Raw genomic sequence first — 21,762 nt, forward strand, 5'->3', positions numbered from 1 at the left:
ATATTGGCCAGGGCATCAGGGATAACTCCCGTGCTGTTCTTCAAAATAGTGCCATGTGATCAGCTCCAACCATCCAAGAGGACAGATGAGGCCTTGGTTTAACATTTCATCTGAAAGATGGCACCTACATTGCAAAGCTCCCTCAGCGGTTTCTTCAGTGCTGTCAAGTCAATCTGTGGCCTGAGGAGTACTGAGGAATTGAGTTGAGGATGTTCAATCAGTACTGCACTGGGAGGGGGTGTCAGCATGGATTTTTGTGCTGGAACCCATTTGACTCTTGACTGCCCTCTGAAATGATCTTGTTGCAATTAGGGATGGGCAATAGATGCTGCTCCTATCAGCAACACCCAGGTGAGAAAAAAAAACATTTTCTCAGGGCAATAAAAGACTCATCATTGAAATCAAAGCAAGATATCACAGATGCTAGAGATCTGAAATAAAAACACAAAGTGCTGAAAAACTCAGCAGGACTGGCAGCATCTGTGGAGAGAGAAACAGAGTTAACATTTCAAGTTCAATATGACTTCTGGATGGGTTGCAGAGGAGATTCACCAGGATGTTGCCTGGGATGAAACATTTAAGTTATGAAAAGGGGTTGGATAGACTTGTGTTGTTTTCGTTGGAGCAGAGAAGACTGAGTGGCGACCTGATGGAGGTGTACAAGATTATGAGGGGCATGGACAGGGTGGATAGGGAGCAGCTGTTCCCCTTGGTTGAAGGGTCAGTCACGAGGGGACATAAGTTCAAGGTGAGGGGCAGGAGGTTTAGGGGGGGACGTGAGGAAAAAGATTTTTACCCAGAGGGTGGTGATGGTCTGGAATATACTGCCTGGGAGGGTGGTGGAGGTGGGTTGCCTCACATCCTTTAAAAAGTACCTGGATGAGCATTTGGCACGTCATAACATTCAAGGCTATGGGCCAAGTGCTGGGTAAATGGGATTAGGTAGGTAGGTCAGGTGTTTCTCACGTGTAGGTGCAGACTCAATGGGCCAAAGGGCCTCTCCAGCACTGAGAGGTTCTGTGATTCTTAGGCTCATCGTCAATCCTGGGAATGAATACACATATATTGGAAAAAGGAAACCCTAATGAAGCACTCTGTGTTTTAAAAAGCGAATAAATTGGTAAAGGCTGCGGAAACATCTTCTCGTCAGGCGAGAACTTACACTCGGCTGCTTGTCACTCCTCGTATTTCCTCCCACCGGCCGGGGTTTAAATAAAGTTTAGCGGGCCGGCGCCTAACGGCTGGACTTTTTGAAAGCGGGCGGGATTCCCGCTCCCGTCCGCGCGGCTCTCGCGAGAGTCTGACGTTAGACGAGAGCCAGAGCTGGAGCCGGGCGCGGCGGCGGGGGGGGGGGGGGGGGGGGGTGGGTGTGGGTAGGGGGGGGGAGGGGGGGGGGGTGGTTTGGGTTGGGTGGGGGAGGGGACTGCGCAAGCCCCAGCTGGGAAATGGCGCTGACGTTAAAGTAAAAGGAGCGGGAGAGTGTGTGTGTGTGTGTCCAGGGTGCTGGGGGGTGGGGAGGGAAAGAAAACAGGGCAAAGAAGCGCTGGGCACAGACAACCGTCACCGCACTGAAGAGAGCTGGGAAAGCGGCTGTTTGGTGGTGGAGGGGGGGGGGCCATCGCGCCCTGGATTTAATGACAGGATCACCCCGGCGGCGGTGGCGGCGGTGCTGCTGCTGCTGCTGCTGCATCTGATCGCAGGTAAGGCTCCCCGTCTTGTAGAGAGTCACCCCCACAACCCCGGGATCTGCTCTCATCATCAAACCCCAATCCGGTGGGCCTGCGAGTGAGGTCGACATTACCGCCCTGGGTTTACTGAGAGGCGGCGGTGGAGGAGGGCTGGGCGGTGGGGGTGAGTCACTGCCGTGTAGGCCCCGCCGCGCGCCGGGCTCTCTCTTTCCCCCCCCACCCCCTTCCTCTCTCTCTCTTTGCTGTTCCCTGTAAGCATGTCCAGCACTTTGAATGGGATCTTAAATGGGGTCAAGATTTTTGCTGGGAGGCTGCAAAAAGGAGCAGAATCCCCAAAGACTCATACACGGTTCGGATTTTTTTAATCCACACGGTGCAAAGGAGCTCCCTCCCCGTCTCCCTGCGCTTCGTGTAGTTAGCATGTGTCAGATATTCAAAGTGCAGTGATCTTGCATTTATTAACATTTATAACGTCTGTATGGTGATAAAGTCCACAAGGGAGTTGAACCCACCCAATCCTCCTCCTCATTTATGAAAGCAATGCTGGGATTTGTAGTCTGGTGGATGAAATCTGCACGTTGTGCTCTTGAATAGGAAGAAACCACGTTATGCTACCAGCACCAATTGAATGGTATCGAAGGTATTTGACTGGATGCACATGGGGCCGAAACCCTTGCGCAGAACAAATCTGTATATTAAACTGGCCACGGAGTGTGAGCCTATGACATGTAGGGAACTAGTAACAGTGGTTGGGTCCTTTGCAAAAATGAGTTGCAGCTTGCTAACCGTTTTTAACAACTCCAAAAAAAGGAAAGTAAAGCTAATCCTTAGGTATTTTACACCCAATCTACGCGGAAGGTTTGACGATAGAGATCACTGAAAGCGTATTGCACTAAAGTTATCAGGCAACATGGTTTGTGCATTGAAAAGCATGAACTTGCATTTATTTAATGTCTTTTGATGCCTTGATTTTTATTGATTACTGTGTTATGTAGAGTAATGCACAATTATGTAGACAAATGTAGGTGACCATTTTGTGGACAAGTCCTACAAACAACAAATCAATAACTATCTGCATTTAGTGGTACTATAGGATTGTTTACTTTCATCTAAGCAGACAAAATGGGTCTTGGTTTAATATCTTGTATAAACATTTGGATCATCTGGGAAAATGCAGCATTCTCCCACTTCTACATTGGAGAGTTAGCCACGATTAGGTACTCATATTTTTGATGCAGTGTAGTTGCTGTACAAATGCTGGTCATAATTGAGGCATATTTACATCTATTAGAAAACATTGTATTTTGGAAGGAGAAACTTTATTTTGGCTTGGTTCCTGATGAATGCTGCCAGTTTTGTATTCTGATCAGTTATGCTTCATATTGAGGCTTTTGAAATCTTGAGTTTATTTTGTGTGTAATGTGAAAGCAGTAGTGCATTTTGCATTTCAGTATTGGCAGCACTGTTGATTTTGGACCTTGTTCATGAGCATTGAAATTCAATATTATGCAAGGGTGAGTGCAGAGGTATAAGCAAATAAAATCAAAAGGAAATGTTGTAAATGTTGGAAATCTGAAATGGAAACAGTATACTGGAAATGCACAATAGGTCATTTTAATTCAAAACAGTTTTTTCTGTTTAGATGCAAAGTGCACATTTGATTAAGACTAGGTTAAACTCTTGAAAGGAAGGTCTTGTGGGGCAGTGCGTAGCATCCCTGCCTCTGAGCTAGAAGCTCCAGGTTCGATCCTCACCCTAGAACTTGAGGCTAAGCAATGCGTTTTCATAATGTGGCCACACAGGTTGAGTATCAACCTGTAAATCCTTCCATCACATGCCAACGGCAGTCATTAAGACTGAGAGAGATTCTTGATTCCATGTGATGGAAAGAAATTGGAGCCTCTATCATCACTATCCACAGCTCCAGGCTGCAATATGCATATAAAAGTGTATGTTGCCACAGCAACTTGGACTCCTTGGGGCGAGGCCTGTTGGCTGGATGGTCAATGTGGATCAGATTAGTGCCAATAGCACAGGGTTCGATCCACAGCTGTGGATTCAGGACCTGCCTCCTTGCCCTACCTGTGGTGGAGAGCACAGCGCTGTGGCCGCTCGCACCTGCCATTGGGCAGAGAACTCCAGAAGAAGAAGAAACTTTTGAAAAATCCCCAAATTTGCCTAACTGATCTCTTGGAGTAGGTCAGCTTCCAGCTATAAGCTGTCAGCACAGCTTAAAAAGCAGTAGGGAAGAGTAGAGAAAGTATTCAGTTTGTAGCTCGATGCCATGTTGGCTTTTGTGATTTTCAGGCATTGGTTTGCTGAAGCAATCTATCCTGCCACCCAGTGTATACTTAAATGTTCTCCCAAAACAGGCAGATTGTGGTAGCTTGTGACATTACTTGTATTGAGAATATTTTCTCATGCTGATGCTCGCATCAGAACTGGATAATGGCACTAACTGAAGATAATTTTACCTTTTATATTTTTTATCAGACTGACTTCTTATGAGGGTAGCTTAGCTATATTTTTGTGTACCAGCAGTCAAAGTGATAATATTGTCAGGCAGTGGACTGCAACTGTGAAACACATAGGTTGTATCTTCTGGGGCTCTGTCTCTTTCCAGTAGGTTGGTTACTTTGTGTCAGCTTTTGCTCTGCAGTCTTAATTCAGTAGTTGCCTTTACTGTATGCAGCTCTAAGCAAGCTACTCGATTTTTAAAAATGACTAACTCGGTTGTATAGACTTAGCCTTAGCGCTACGCCGTGGCCAGAGGTGTTGTTATAACTGCTCTAACACTGCAGTAGTACATATCTACAGTTATTGGCAGTATCAGGCATGCAGATATCATGTCCTGCTCAGTGGAACTGGTTTTGAGTGATTAGCGGCCTAATGTGGGGCAAGTTGGCTTGGGAGAGGACGCCGCTGTTGGACTGCCTTCCTCATCACTGGATTTGGAGGATCTCGTGAGGGTGCTGCTGGTGATACTTATCCTGTGCTTTGAGGTGCCTATTGTAGGCTGGCCAAATCTGCGAAACACATAGGAGTGTGGGGTTCACTGGTAAACCATGACTTTAGTCTCAGGTTTGAGATCCTGGTACTCACGTACTCCCTGCCTTAGTTGACCAAAGGCTGAGCTGGCACATTGGAGGTAAAATTCGTTGTCTATGTCTGCCTTCCTTAAGAGGTCAAACATACCCCCCAACCCATGGCAGAACCTAGCTTGACTTGTTACTGACCAAAATGGAGAAGGGTCATTCAGGAAGACACCAAACACATAGGGACACTTTATTGGGAACATGAAGAGGGGAAGTTGAGACTTTGGAGGGAGTGCAAAAGTCCCCAAACAAACCATCTACCCAACCTTTCAAGCACCACCTGCCCTGGGCATGTGGCAGTCTTTCCAGATTGCGCATTGGCCTCGTCAACGGTCACAGAACTCATCGAACTGGAGTGAAAGCAAGTCATCCCTGATCCCGAGGGACTGCCTAAGGAAATCTGCTGTTTAACTATTGCTTTAGAAATTGGTAGGATAACTCCGCTTTGTAACATGAAACTTAATTTTGCTAGAGTTTGTATTAGACCACCGATGTAAATTCACTATTCTCCAAAGTTTCTTTTTCTTTGCTAGATTTAATTTACTGATGTGTCAAACTCTATCTTTTTAAACAATTGAGAATCCATCATTTCTAATTGATACGTATCATGCTTAATTATTTTGATTATAAGAAAAAGGCAAGTGTGAAGGAGGAAAAAAGTAATTTAAATCACTTCTATCCTCAGTGATGAGCTGAGGTGATAACATAATGGGTTGGGGCAATTTGTGAGCTGCATGCTCTTATTTTTGGCCCTTAGCACTCTTTCTTGTGCCTCAGCAGCCAATCAAAACCCCAAAACACTGCTACAATCTGTGTTCAAGATGTCTGTGTAATGATTAGGAACACAGTTTGCGGGATTAAACAAATAATGGTGGTTTAACTTTGGTTAAGATTCAGATTCTATCCCGCCCCCTAGGTTTTGCCAGTGCTTTTCCCAAGCAAATTCAGGGGTAAACAAAATAAATATTTGTGCTTTCTTTCTGCTTGGAGTAGTGAACAATATGCATGTGATTTGAATATAATTGTAAGGGGTATCTGGATAACAGCATAAAAATGCCATAAATTTAACATAAGTATATGCTGATCTACAAAGAGCATAAAACAATACATGGAACTCTGAATATATAATATTTTAAGTAAGTATTCCAATTAGCCATTGAAACTTGCATCACTTTTGAGAGCATGACAATCCCATTTAAGTCCATAAAATTGTTTGTGCACTGTCTAATGTAAACTGGGAATGCCCATAGCAGAAACTGACTAGTAATCAGTGATAAACACTGGTTACATAACAAATGTTGACATAGAATTGTGAGGATAGTTGTAAATATTTCATTGCTGAAAAATAAAGAAAGCAGTATGGTCAATTAAATCAAGATTTGCTCCTTTTTTTAAAAAAACTTCTTTCCCTCCTTTCTGCACTCAAACTTTCTTCCCCACTACCATCAACTTGAAATGGCTTTACAGGGTTACCAAGATCTGTGCTGGTTTTGTACTGTGTTGATAGTATGTATATTCTGCTCACACATTGATACATCGTAAAACTATTTCCATACTGCTTCAAACAAGCAACATGCTTTCACACACAGATCAAGCAGTAACGCAGATCTCCATAGATGGCAATAAGCGGATAAAGGCTGTGGCAAAATAATTTGATAAATATTTGTTTTCCTTTCCTCATGTTCATGAGCAAGATATTAAACAGTGATTTAAAAAGTTATGCATAATTCCTAAAATTACACAGGCCACAGTATTTTCTGGGTAATTTTACAATTCATTCTTTTCTCTCTCAAACCACCCTCCTTTTCTCCCTAATCTTCTCCCTCCAGTCAAACAAAACTACACCTCTTCCAGAACATATCATGATCCTAGGCTTGACTAGTTTTTATTAAATTTTACAAGGTTCTCACAAGCTCTAATTTAACTTGATATTCCATTTTTTTTTGCTCAGTTGTTGGAGTCATTTTCAGTAGATGGTATCTATTCAGGCTAGCTCAGTGGGAAGTCATTTTTATGATCACTTGCTTTACGGGCAAGCAGGTTGCGATTTTTCAATGATAACATATGTTCCATGTGGTTGCTCGCAGTGAACCTGTTCTTGTAAGTAAAGTGAGATGGGAGAGGAATGAACATTTCCACAATAATTTAAAGGGAACTTAAGAGTAAGATTTGGGCTTTTACATTTGGAGCCAAGAAATAAAAAACATAATATTTTAACCCAATTGATATCTTTATTTACAAAGGCTTGTATTTATATAGCACCTTTCATGACTTCAGGTGTTGACCAACATGCTTTACAACCAATGATATACTTGTACAATGTGATCACTGTAGGAATTGCACCAACCAATTTGTGTGTGGCATGATCCCACAAAAAGAAATGAAGTAAATGACCAGACCCTCTGTTCTAGGTGTTGGTTGGGGGCTGAATATTGGCCAGGACACTGGAATGAACTCACCAGCCGCTCTTCAAATAGAGCTATGGGATCTTTACACTTAACTGAGGCCAGGCTCTCTGCACAAAAGTGTTGGCCTAGATTATGTAATCAAATTTCAGGTATGGAGCATGGTCCCACAATCTTCTGACTCCAAGGTGTGAGTGCTACCACTGAGGCAGTGTTACCAAATAGTTATTCTTTTATTCATTCAAGGGTTGTGCGTTTGCTGGCTAGACCAGCATTTATTGTCGACCCCTAATTGCCCTTGAGGGGTGGCGGTGAGCTGCCTTCTTGAACTTCTTGTAGGTACACCCACAGTGCTGTTAGGTGGGGGGGAAGGGGGAGATGTTCCAGGATTTTGACCAAGCGGCAGCAAAGAAACGGCGATATATTTCCAAGTCAGGATGGTGAGTGGCTTGGAGGGGAACCTCTAGGCAGTGGTGTTACTATGTGTCTGCTGCCCTTGTCCTTCTAGATGGTAGTGGTACTAGGTTTGGAAGGTGCTGTCTAAGGAGTCTTGGTGAGTTCCTGTAGTGCATCTTGTAGATGATGCACACTGCTGCCACTATGCATCAGTAGTGGAGGGAGTGAATGTTTGTGGATGTGGTGCCAATCAAGTGAGCTGCTTTGTCCTGGATGGTGTCAAGCTTCTTCAGTGTTGTTGGTGCTGCACTCATCCAGGCAAGTGGGGAGTATTCCATCATACTCCTGACTTGTAGATTGTGGACAGGTTTTTGAGAGTCAGTAGGTGAGTTACTCACCGCAGGATTCCTAGCCTCTGACCTGCTCTTGTAACCACAGTATTTATATGGCTAGCCCAGTTCAGTTTCTGGTCAATGGTGACCCCCCAGGATGTTGAAATGGGGGATTCAGTGATATAATGCCATTGAATGTCGAGGTGATGGTTAGATTCTCTCTTATGGCCATCTCCAGATGGCCATTGCTCGTCACTAATGTGACGCGAATGTTACTTACTCATTCAGTCCAAGCCTGGATGTTGTCCCATGTCATGCTGCATCTGAACATGGACTGCTTCAGTATTTGAGGAGCCGTGAATGGCGCTGAACATTGTGCAATCATCAGCGAACATCCCCACTTCTGACTTTTATGATGGGAGGAATGTCATTGAAGCAGCTGAAGATGGTTGAGCCTAGGACACTACCCTGAGGAACTCTTGCAGTGATGTCCTTGAACTGAGATGATTGACCTCCAACAACCACAACCATCTTCCTTTGTGCAACCAGCAGAGAGTTTCCCCGCTGATACCCATTGACCTCGAGCTTTGCTAGGGCTCCTTGATGTCACACTCGGTCAAATGCGGCCTTGATATCAAGGGTAGTCACTCTCACCTCACCTCGGGAGTTCAGCTCTTTTATCCATGATTGAACCAAGGCTGTAATGACGTCAGGAGCTGAGTGGTCCTGGCGGAACCCAAACTGGGTGTCAGTGAGCAGGTTGTTGCTAAGCAAGTGCCGCTTGATAGCACTGTTGATGAACCCCTTTCCATCACTTTACTGATGATCGAGTGTAGACTGATGGGGTGGTAATTGGCCAGGTTGGATTTGTCCTGCTTTCTGTGTTCAGGACATACCTGAGCAATTTTCCATATTGCTGGGTCATTCAGAGGGACAGAAGTGGGAAGCGATGTCCCCACAAGGAACAGTGTTGGGACCATTGCTGTTCACAATTTACATTAACAGTTTGGACTTTGGAATCAAAAATATAAATTTTTAATTTGTGGGTCACATCACTTTGGGCAGGGTGGATAGTCAGTACTAAGACAGACTGTAACAAATTACAGGAGGACATGAATAAAATTGCAGAATGGGCTAATAATTGGGAAACCCTTCCTGTAAGGACTCTGTCCCATCCTCTCAGTTCTGTCACCTCCGTTGCATCTGTTCCAATGATGCCACTTTCCAAAACAATGCTTCTGACATGTCTTCCTTAACCGAAGTTTCCCACCCACTGTGGTTGACGGAGCCCTCAACCATGCCCGACCCATGTCCTGTGCCTCTGCCCTCACACCTTCCCTTCCCTCCCAGAACAATGATAGGGTTCCCCTTGTCCTCACTTCTCACCCTGCCAGCCTCCATATTCAAAGGATCATCCTCTGCCATTTCCGCCAACTCCAGCATGATGCCACCACCAAACACATCTTCCCCTCACCCTTTCCCGTCAGCATTCCGTAGGGTCCGTTCCCTCCGGGACACCCTGGTCCACTCCTCTGTCATGCCTAACGCTTCATCCCTTCCCTAAAGCACCTTCTCATGCAACCGCAGAGGGTGCAACACCTGCCTCTTTACCTCCTCCCTCCTCACCGTCCAAGGGCCCAAACACTTCATTCAGGTGAAGCAGCACTTTACCTGCACCTCCTTCAATTTAGTCTACTGCATTCGCTGCTCCCAATGTGGTCTCCTCTACATTGGGGAGACCAAACGCAGATTGGGTGACCACTTTGCAGAACACCTTCGGTCTGCCTACAAACATGACCCACACCCTTCTGTCAATTGCCACTTCAACACACCATCCTGCTCTCATGCCTACATGTCCGTCCTTGGCCTGCTGCGTGTTCCAGTGAAGCCCAACACAAACTGAAGGAACAGGACCTCATCTTCCGATAAGGCACTTTACAGCCTTCCAGGCTTAACATTGAGTTCAACAAATTCAGGCCAAGAACTCTCTATCTTCACCCCCTTTTTAAAATGTATTATTATTTTTACCCACCTATTTTCATTTATTAATTCATTCATTGTTTTATCTCCTTTTTTTATTCCTTTTCCCCACCCAACCACTGTCCCTCTCCCCACCCACAATGGGGCCATCTGTTACTTGTTCCATGTTGTTCGTTCACAGAGTGCTTACCCTTGTTCTGCTTTTAAAACATTTGCTTTCTTACCTTTATGCCACTGTCAGCACCTCCTTTAGCCCTTACCCCCACTACCATTAACATTCCCTTTTGTCTTTTCCTCCATGGCACCTTTGTCAATCTCCCCATAGCCCCTGCCTACTGCTGGCCTTTTTTTCAGCTTCACCCCCTTAAACAGTATAAATGTCATCATCATATGCCTTTAGCTCTGAATAAGTGTCATACAGACTTGAAACATTAATTCTGTTTCTCTCTCCACAGATGCTGTCAGACCTGCTGAGTTTTTCCAGCATTTTCTGTCTTTATTTCAGATTTTCGGTATCTGCAGTATTTTGCTTTTAACTAAGAGTTGTGCTACAGATTAGCAACACCATATAAGAATGTAAATCGAGCATTAAGCTTTATTTGTAGAGGAATACAATTGAAATGAAGGGCAATTATGCTAAACCCGTATCAAACCTAGGTTGAATCATACCTTGAGTAATGCGTTCAGTTCTACTCACCATGTTGTAAAAGGATTCATAAGGATTATACTGGAAGAGCATGGGCACACATCAGAACAGGATTGACAGGTTGGGTCTTGTTCTTGAAAAAAGGTGGAGGGGCGACCTAATAGAGTGTTTAAAAATTCTGGAAGGTTTTTATAGTAGATATGGAGAGGATGTTTCTTCTTGTGGGGGGAGAGTATAACTAGGTGTCATCAATACAAGACATTCCAATGCTTGGTGACTAGGAAATTCAGAAGAAATTTCTTTACACAAAAGCGTGGTGAGGATGTTTCCCTTTTTGGAGAATTCTAGAACCAGGGGACATGGATTCAAGATAAGTGGCAGAAGGTGTAGGGGGGGCATGAGGAAGAACTTTTTTACACAGAGGGTGGGTGTCTGGAATTCGCTGCCCAAGTTGATGGTAGAGGCAGAAACCCTCAACTCTTTTTTAATAAGTACCTGGATCTGCACCTTAAGTGCTGTAAGCTGCAGGGCTATGGGCTGGGTGCAGGAAGGTGGGATTAGAAAGGGCACCTGGGTGTCCTCAGGCTGGCATGGTCAAGAGGGCTGAATAGCCTCCTTCTGTGCTGTAATTTTGCTATGGTTCTAATGTAGAACTTGCTACCACAAAAAGTGGTTGAGCCAGATAGTATAGATGCATTCAAGGGGGAGCTAGACAAGCATGTGGAGGAAAAAAGAATAGCATTACGATGGGAGATTTCAATGAGGAAAGACAGAAGGAGGCTTGAGTGGAGCATAAACTCCTGCTTGGACTGGTTGGGCCGAATGGCCTGTTTGTGCTGTATACTAAACATTTCTGCGGCACTACTGAATGTCACCAGAAGATTTCTGCTAAAACAGGTGCTTATATTCAGTGCCCTCCTGAAAACTTGAATAATGGTATAATCTTTCCAGAACATCTATGTTCAAGAGTTTAAGAAATAGGTCATGTGACCCCTTCGAGCCTGCTCCTCAATCAGTATGATCATGTCTGATATATCTCCATTCCACTTTCCCACACTAATCCCTTTATTTTTTAATTTCTTTAACATCTTTCTCAAACACAAAAGAAACGCAACTGTTAACTACTTTATATATTGCAACATATAAATAAAAATTAAACACATTTAGGAATAAAGTGAAGGTATTAGAGCATGTGCAGAAAAGATTCACAAGAATGGTTCCAGGGATGAGGAACTTCAGTTATGTAGATAAATGGAGAAAAGGTTGAGAGGAGATTTGATATGGATATCTTAAATCATGAGGGGACTGAACAGAGTAGAGAGAAACTGTTCCCATTGGTGAACCCGAGAGCATAGATGTAAGATAATTGGCAAAAGAAGCAATGGCAACATGAGGAAAATTTTTTTAATGCAGCAAGTGGTTAGGATCTGGAAAGCACTGCCTGAGAGCATGGTGGAGGCGAATTCAAAAGAGAACTGGATCATTATCCGAAAAGGAAAGAATTGCAGGGTTATGGGAAAAAATTGGTTGTGGCACTAGGCGAATTGCTCCTTCAGAGGGCCAGCATGGAGACGACAAGCCAAATGGCTGCCTCCATTGCTGTAACGGTTCTATTGTTCCAAAATGCAAAGTTTAATTTGTCACACAATATGTTTATAAATGAACAATTTCTAGAATGTAGAGTCTTACTTTTTTTAAGTTAAAATTCTGAAATGTTTGCATTTCACCTGTTATATGCAAACATGTTCCAGTTACTTTCACTACTTAAATTATTTCCACTGTGAATTTACCTGTGGTAAGGAAGCCGAGGAAGGGATGCATTTGCATGCTTTGTAAAGGGACAGTCTTCTTGTCAGTAATTGGAGAAATTGTATGTACAGTTGCATACAGGGAGTTATGAACTGGTATCTTGTTGACTCACTTTGGCTGACATTGCTAGTCCTTAGAAGTCCTAGAATCTAAAGCTCAAGTTTGTTGGAATAACAAGCTTAAGATGGAAATGCTATTTCAAATAAAAATGTTTTGATATACATTTTCTGTAATTATTTTGTATCTTTATGTTGCAAATCTTATTGCCATTAGCAGAGATGTACATTATTTCCTGGGATTGGATTAAAACATGTTTGTTAGAAGTAATATGAAAATAGTTTTACGATGTATCTAAATTTGAGCACAATGTACATAATATCGACACCGTGCAATACATAGATCTTGATGACTCTGTAAAGAACGAAATACACCCTGAAATGAAATGATGTGGATGGAAGAAGGCAGTAGCAGGTATTTTTATCTATTCTGGTTGATGCGAATAGCATGGATAAGCACAAGGGAGGAAGGATATGCTGATGGGATTAGATGATGGGGCTCATTGGTGCATTTATGTGGATAGTATACAGAAATAAAGTATCCCGAGCACTCCATTAAGCAATTTATAAATAGCAAAAGTTGTACATCTCTTGCTGTTCTCAACCACCTAATGGTTGATTCAGTTTAGGTGCATACTTGTGTTAATCGCATTGTACCTCTGTACAGTATTTCCTGTTCTAGTTCCAGAAAGAACAAATTTTCTTGATAAGTGGAATAAAATTTTGTTTTTCATGGGATAGATAAATGGTTGCTTTTTGGCATGTAAAAGATTACGTAGAATTGCTTAGAAATTACAGGACAGAAACAGGTTATTAGGTCCTATTCGTATATGTGCTCCACATGAGTCTCCGCCCAGCTTATTAGTGGTAGCTGAAACTGAATTCTATAGCTTGTTGAACAGCTTGCATTTAAATAATACCTTTAATATAATAAAATGCCACCCCACCCTGAGTCAGGAACAAAATGACGAAATGTCCCTTGGAAGTGCTAGAAAACACTTAATCTATAGAATTATTCTTGCAGTGTCTCTCTCACTCCCCCACTCTCTTATGTATGACAGGCAATCCCAGTGTCACAATTTTGAGTCATTAGTGTTGGAAATCTGTCTGTACATGTTAATTTTTGCAAAGCCCCATTTAATTTTGTCATTTGTTAGTGAACCAATCAAAAAAAACTCTTAAAATACTTTTCTCAAATATTTTTTCCCATGGCAATTGATATTTGTCCAAAATAAATTTTAAAAAGTTAAATTGTATTTTGCATTAGCATTAAAATTACCAACTTATTTTTGTTTTGTCTTATTGTGGCTTGAAGGCACATCTGCCTCCAAAAATCCTGATTTGGCCTTGAGTTTTTTTTTGCTGAGAGTGGTGTAGTTATTAACGTAGTCTGAGGATCCGCAATGTACAGTTTCCCAGGAGGCACCATTAGCATTCACATTTATCAAATTATGTATACCTGTCAGATTCTGACCAAACCTATTTGGTTCTTCTGACTTTTTAGCTTTTCACTTTTTTAAAAACATAACTTCCAAAGTTTTATTCAGTTTTTTTTTAAAGAACATGTTCTTTGAGTAAAATAACTTCAGAGTGCACCAGTTGCACGCCTGTTGAAGCTATTGTTGTTTCTAAATACATGAGGGTTTAAGTTGAGAGAATCTATGAATCTTTAATTGAGTTATTTTAAAAGAGTTCATGGAATAGTAAACCTCTTCTGTAATCTCCAAATCCTGCACACCCTATAAAACTGACCCTGTAGCCTTTACTGAACATAAATTTCTATAAACTATTTCTATTTCTTAGTTTTTATTTAAAATAGATGCGCACAACAAAAAATAGCCCAAGAGATGAGTTTTGAACTGAATCTTCAAAATTTTGATGTGTTTTGAAAGGCTGTAATTAAATAAGAGTGTTCAGCATAGGTCAGACCATTTAGCCAAACTGGTTTAGGCCTAATTGTCAATTTTTAAAATATAGCCCCCAGAATGTACACTGTTTGCACTTATCACAGTCAACTGTCTGTTTTGGATAAATGGCACAAACCAATTGGCATCACCCTTGGCGCCGATTACAAAAATACCACTTAAAAATAATAAGCGTGCTGGGTGTTTCAAAGAGCATGCAGTTTAAATTACCTGTTCATCTTGCAGTTGGTCATTAAGCCCTTGTGTGATTTTTGTGATTCTGATCAGGTAGTTCTGCCAGCTTCAGTGTTTTACCACCCCCCAATGATTCATTTTGCCACTAGAACCTCAGCAACTGCTATGATTGCCAGCTTGTCGCAGGTGGCAGGAATGATTTGCATTGCTGTCCTGTCCTGATCTGTTTTGTCCACCAGCATGACCTTGGCAGTTAGGTACCTGAGGACAGGGACCAAGCTGTTTGAGACCCCAGTACTTTTGCTTGGGTCACACCCTTTGGAAGGAGGCATGTGACCTTGTGCACCACAAAACAGATTGGGTATTTATTTATATTGTGCTGTGTATACACATGAAAATAAAGCAACCAGCAAGGGTTTCAGCTAAAACTAATGCTATTCTGACAGCTAGTGTTTGTACTCCTTTTAAAATTCCTTGGCCACATTGTCCTCCATGTGCAATGGGCCAATCCTGATTGGCATCAATTTGTCTGCTATAAGCATTGTATTGAGAAAATGTAACTATTTATTCTATTTATTGATACCTTTTGGGGAGATAGGAAAAGAGAGGGAGAAAGAAACTTCCAAGAATTAATCATTGGGTGTGGCGTCACTGTCACTGGACTAGTAACCCAAAAACCCAGGGGAAGTGCTCTGGGGACCTGGGTTCATGGTGGAATTTGAATTCAATTAAAATCTGGAATTAAAAGCCTGATGATGACTATGAAAGCATTATTGAATGTCATAAAAGCCCATCTGGTTCACTAATGTCCTTTAGGGAAGGGAATTTGCGGTCCTTACCTGGATTGGCCTACAAGTGATTCCAGACTCTCAGCAATGTGGTTGACTCTTAAATGCCCTCTGAAAAAGAGCAACCAGGGGTGGACAATGAATGCTGGCCTAGCCAGCGATGCCTACAGCCTATATATTAAAAAATTAAATGGTTGCAAAGATGTTCAAGAAAGTTCTAAACCAGTGAAATCCTTTCTTTCATTGCTGATCAATACCAGGAATCCAGGAGTCAACAAAATCCCATACCCTTGGTCCAGCAAAAGCCTCAAGGTTTTCAATCTACAGTGATGCTAGACTGTATAATCCACAAATGCTTCCAAACCTCAGTGCTGCTAACAGCCAACAATAGCAGAGCAAAGAACTACCCCTGGTGCAGCTAAATCCTACTCCAGTTCTACTAGATATCAGATATCTAATTCCAAATGGTACATCTTGTATACTATCTTGCTGTATATTTTGAGCTTTAAAACTGGAAAAGGGATAAAAAAAAATATTTAAAACAGTATATGAAATGGTTTCACAGAATAATGGACAGTCACGGAATTCAATCCCAAAATATGTTTTTAATAAAAAATAGAATTTGTCACTGAAAATCAGTTGTTTTGGTGTCATCCCTAACATAATTATAGAAGTGTAGCCTTGACCTTGCCATGGGAGGTCTGCTTAGTGTTTAAAAATTATAAATACTGAAATTGCTGTGTGATTGATCTGTAGCACCCCATATATTTCAGCTTATTCTATTTCAGAGTGAAGTATGTCTGAACTTGCAGCACAAGTCACCAGTGGTCTACTACAGTTTCCAGAAGTGACCATAGAAGCTCTTGCTGATGACGAGTCAACACAAGATGAAGGTCTATATGGGAAAATTGCCGCAGGTATGGTATATAACTGTGATCAAAATGAGCGTAATTTGTTTATTTTAGCCTGTAACTTACTTCTCATTTTGTTTAAGGTTTCTTAAACGTTACACTATGTTGTTTGTAGAATTTTGATTTTTTTTTCCCCCATCTCACCTTCAGATTAGTAGATATCATTGAATATCAGCATGCTTTGACTACAAGAGTGTTTGCAGTGTAGTTCTGGAAATTGTAACTGCTTGTATGTTAAGCTGTTTCGCTTCATTATCTTATGGTGCTGGATACTTTTGTTTCAAGTTATTGATTGATTGATTCTGGTCAATTTGTCCTTGAATGGAGTTCAGTGATGGCATTTGGGTTTTCTGGTTTCAAGGTACGTATTTTCTATGGTACAACTTGCCAGGAATTAAACAAAGCACTTTTCTTTTTGCATCATTTACCAAAACAGCACTTGCTATCTGGTAACCTGTTGTAGGTCTAAGCATTGGAACTAATGTTTCCTATAGGACAAGTGGCTGCACAGTAACCTGAAAACTGCTGCGCAGGCCACAAACAAATCAACTCCTCAAATTACCAAGTGGCTACACAAAAAATTTAAAGGACCTACACTTAAACACTACACGACAAATAAAGATTGGAGGGTACATTGTTCAGAACTGATAAAAATGCTTTGATTTTCTGGGATCTTTCATATCAGACAGTCACTAACTGTCCCTTGCAATGAGATTGCACTCCTTAGAATGCACAAATATAGTCAAAAGAATTCCCAATAGCTGAGGTGAAAATACACAGTCGAAGCCTAGATTTTTAGAGAAGCTGAACTCTTCAAGTAGATTTTTTTTCCAGCTCATGCCTAAATACAGGAGAAGGAATCTTCTGAGTATAAATTATGCGAAGCAAAACTTCAGTTTGTACTGAGATATTTTTCAGGCTTTCTCTATATGGCTAGATAATGCACAAAATCTAGATTGATTGACAGTCAAAGTGCTGGAGTTCTATACAGTGCTGGTTTAATTTATTTTTCTTACACTCATTACCAGGTTTTTTTTTGGCAAGCACCCTGTTCTCCCATAATTCAGTACAGGCGTCAAGTTAAAATACATAAAATGCTGTTACTCAACCACAGTAGTGGCTTCATTGAGACCAGCTTACATCAACTAAAGCGCACAAAGTGGATTACATTATTTAAAGCAATGTTTTTACAGTTTCTTCTCCTGTTCTTTCTTTTTGGTTAAAGGAATAAAATATATACTTTTTACTCAAATATTGTTATTCCTTTCAGAAACAATTCTTACAATATTGGGTAGGAAAGCTGCCCCATTGGTTCAGGGCATGAGTTTTATTATCCTAAGCTAAGAGTAACCTAAAATGCTTCTTGTAGAATCATAGAAATCCTTGATCACTAAATATTTCTGATGGAATACTTAATAAAAGATACTGCATTAGTAATCTGTTAAATTCAGAGTTTTATTCGGAAGTTCCCTCCAAATCTGAATAATGGTGCATTCCTTCCAAGAGTGGCCATCGTTACACACTATATCACTATATTTTGGAATTCATTAAAATTTATTTTTTATTGTAGCCAGTACTTCTGATTAATCTCCATTCTAGAGCCTCCATTTAAAATGAAATGTTGCTGACGTAGTTTTTGGATCAGTTGTGAAGGGCTTTTATTTGTCTTCTGAGTCCTCCTTCCAGATTTATTGGCACAGGATTGCTTATAACTAATAAGGATTCATATTCATAACTTATATTTGCAAAACTTAGATTCAACTCAGAATCATTATGCAAGATTACAGTTCTCAAAGGAAGCAAATGTGAACCTGTGATTTAATATTGTCTTATCATGAGTTTGTATCTACAAATGCTGCTAAATGTTTAGCTGCAATACCCCACATTTAGATTACATTCCTTATTCTTAATTTAAAGAGGTTAATTAGTAATACACAATTTTAGTGGAGAAAGAAGAAACCTTTCTTTTGTAAAATTTGAAAGATACAAAATTTCTGATATTGCACCATTTTTTGAACTGATTTTTCATATTGGATTTTATTAAAGAGAATATGGAGTACATATCCCTGTATTTCCTATGATGCACAGATTGCATTCTGGGAAATTCTTCACAAATATAGTCAAAAGCTCTCAAAATGGTTGAGTTGAAACCTAGGTTTTAAGAGAAGCTGAACACTCCAAGTAGAACTTTTGTTACTGAACATATGAAAAGACACAATGGCTAAATTTATTATTATATTGTGAACCAAGTAAAATGTTTGAATTTTTACTTTCTGCAACATCTTTTTTTGATTTTTAGAAATTTCATTTACTGTAGGGGTGGCTGTAGGTGAATTGCAGCTTTAAAAAAAAATCAGTGATGTAATTTGCAAACTTTCCTAAAAAGCAACAGCTTTACCAATTATAAAATGTTGCCCTATGGTTTGGTTATTGTGACATAGACATATGGGTTTTATATTATAAAAGTGATATAGGAAATAAAGTTAATACGTACAGTAAGTGCATGCCATATGCAACAATGAATGTGTGTTTGAGATTATTAGATGAGAGTTTGGTTCAAGAATGGGATAAGAGCCGGCACTTGTTCCAGTGGCTTTGTGTACCGTTTTTATTGCTGCCTTAAGATAAAAGCATAATTATAGAAATTAGATCCTAGTGCATAATTATTCCATGCCAAACTATTATTATAATTGAAGTTCTTGATGATTTCCACAGTTTTATAGCTAGAAGTTAAATATAGGGATGTGTGAAATTTTCACACTGTGTCCACTTGAACAATGAAGAGCAGCTAAGGGTGCAATTACAGATTTTGTCCTTGCAAATTAAAGTTTTGCCTGCAGTGAGCATTTTGTGCAATTCAAGACTAGGGTGTAACACTGATGGGAGCAGAGAGATGAATTGGCTGAGGTGCTGCAGTTAAGTAGTATCACCACCAAGTTGACACAAGTTCTCTCAACATCACTTAGGGTATACAGTTGGGAGGGAGTTGTCCTGGGAGTCCTCAGCATCAACTCTGGACCCCATGAAGCCTCATGGCATTCGGTCAAACATGGGCATAGGAGAGGCGGTGGTGTAGTGGCATTGTCACTGGACTGAGACCCCGGGTAATGCTCTGGGGGCCCAGGCTCAAATCCCATCATGGCAAACTCCAGATCTGCATTAATGTGGTTGACTCTTAAATGCTCTCTGAAATGACCTAGTAAGTTACTCAGTTGTATCAAACCTCTAAAAAGTCAACCAATAAGGAGGAATGAAACCCCACCCAGCATCGACCTAGGCACCAGAAACGACAATGGCAAGCCCGGCCCTGTTGACTCTGCAAAGTCCTCCTTACTAATATCTGGGGGCTTGTGCCAAAATTGGGAAAGCTGTCTCACAGACTAGTCAAGCGACAGCCTGAGAAAGTGGTACTGACGGAATCATACCTTGCAGATCATGTTGCAAGTACCACCATCACCATCCCTGGATATGTCCTGTCTCACTGGCAGGAAAGACAAAACAGAGGTGCTGGCACAGTGGTATAGAGTCAGGAGGGAGTTGCCTTGGGAGTCTGCAATATCAACTCTGGACCCAATGAAGTCTCATGGCATCAGGTCAAACATGGGCAAGGAAACCTCCTGCTGATTGCCACATACTGCCCCCCCCCCCCCCCCCCAAACTGCTGAATCAATGCTCCTCCATGTTGAACACCACCTGGAGGAGGCACTGAGGGTGGCAAGGGTGCAGAATGTACCCTGGGTGGGGGACTTCAATGTCCATCACAGGAGTGGCTCAGTAGCACTACCACAGACCAAGCTGTCCGAATCCTAAAGAACATAGTTGCTGGACTGGGTCTGTGGCAGATGGTGTGAAAACCAACGAGGGAAAAACATACTTGATCTCATTCTCACCAACTTGCCTGCTGCAGGTACATCTGTGCATGACAGTATCGGTAGGAATGACCATTGTACAGTCCTTGTGGAGATTAAGTACTGCCTTCACAATGAGGATACCCTCCATCATGTGTGGCACACCCATTGTGCTAAATAGGATAGATTTTGAACAGATCTAGCAAGACTGGGCATCCATGAGATGCTGTGGGCCATCAGCAACAGCAGAATTGTACTCAACCACAATCTGTAACCTCATAGCCTGGTATATACCCCATTCTACCATTACCACTAAGCCAGGGGATCAACCCTGGTTTAATGAATAGTGCAGGAGGGCATGCCAGGAGCAGCACCAGACATACTTAGCTTAGCAATAACCTTGTCTCACATGCTTGGCTTGGGTTTCGCCAGGGTCAATCAGCTTCTGACCTCATTATAGCCTTGGTTCAAAAATAGCCAAAAGAGCTGAACTTTAGGAGTGAGGTGAGAGTGACTGCCCTTGACATCAAGGCAGCCTTAGACTGAGTGTGGCATCAAGAAACCCTATCAAAACTGGAGTCGGTGGGAATCAGGGGGAAAACCTCTGCTGGTTGGAGTCCTACCTGACACAAAAGATGATGGCTGTGATTGTTGGAGGTCAATCATCTCAGTTTCAGGACATCATCGCATGAGTTCCTCAGGTCGTGTCCTCGGCCCAACAATCTTCAGCTGTATCATCAATGACCTTCCTTCCATCATAGGGTCAGAAGTGGGGATGTTCGCTGCTGATTCCACAATATTCAGCACCATCTGCGACTGCTCAAACACTGAAGCAGTCTGTTCCCATATGCAGCAAGGCCTGGACAATATCCAGGCTTGGGCTGACAAGTGGCAAATGACATTTGTGCCACACAAGTGCCAGGCAATGATCATTTCCAACAAGAGAAAACCTAACCGTCGCCCCTTGACATTCAGTGGCATTACCATCACTGAGTCCCTCACTATCAACATCCTCAGGGTTACCATTGAGCAGAAACTGAACTGGACTAGCCATATAAATACTGTGGCTACAAGAGCAAGTAAGAGACGCGGAGTCCTGACTTCCCAAAGCTTGTCCACCAATCTACAAGGCGCAAGTCAGGACTATGATAGAATACTCCCCAGTTGCCTGAATGAGTGCAGCTTGAACAACAATCAAGAAACTTGATACCATCCAGGACAAAGCAGTCCGTTTGATTGGCACTCCATCCACCAATATTTACTCCCTCCACCACAGACGAGCAGTGGCAGCAGTGTGTGCCATCTATAAGATGCACTGCAGAAACTCACGAAGGCTCCTTAGGCAGCACCTTCCAAACCCATGACCACTACCATTTAGAAGGGCAAGCGCAGCAGAAACTTAGGAAAACTACCACCTGCAAGTTCCCCTCCAAGCCTCCTGTCTTTGAAACATATCGCTGTTCTTTCACTGTCACTGGGTCAAAATCCTGGAAAGCCTTCCCTAACAGCACTGTGGGTGCACCTGCACCACAAGGACTGCAGCAGTTTAAGAAGGCAGTTCACCAGCACCACCTCAACGGCATTTGGGGATGTGTAATAAATGCTGGCCTAGCCAGCAACGCCCACATCCATGAATGAATAAAAAAAACTTGTTGGTTCATCAATATTGTCCATTTTTCTACAAAAATACATTCATTGATGGTGTTGCT

The 21,762-nt window shown here is 42.0% G+C and overlaps 1 protein-coding gene across 3 annotated transcripts in view; it reads left to right on the forward strand.

The window, feature by feature from the left end:
- The first annotated feature begins 1,546 nt into the window (after positions 1-1,546).
- The window catches only part of ahctf1 (AT hook containing transcription factor 1), a 105,992-nt gene continuing 85,776 nt past the window's right edge, over positions 1,547-21,762 (forward strand). For all 3 annotated transcript variants that reach the window (XM_041174251.1, XM_041174261.1, XM_041174268.1), the window contains exons 1-2: positions 1,547-1,700; positions 16,083-16,211. In XM_041174251.1, the coding sequence (XP_041030185.1) occupies positions 16,091-16,211 (121 nt within the window). In that variant the 5' untranslated portion in view covers positions 1,547-1,700; positions 16,083-16,090. The remainder of the gene's footprint in view (positions 1,701-16,082; positions 16,212-21,762) is intronic.

This window comes from Carcharodon carcharias, chromosome 2 (genome assembly GCF_017639515.1).
Source record: "Carcharodon carcharias isolate sCarCar2 chromosome 2, sCarCar2.pri, whole genome shotgun sequence".
Classification (NCBI taxonomy): Eukaryota; Metazoa; Chordata; class Chondrichthyes; order Lamniformes; family Lamnidae; genus Carcharodon; species Carcharodon carcharias.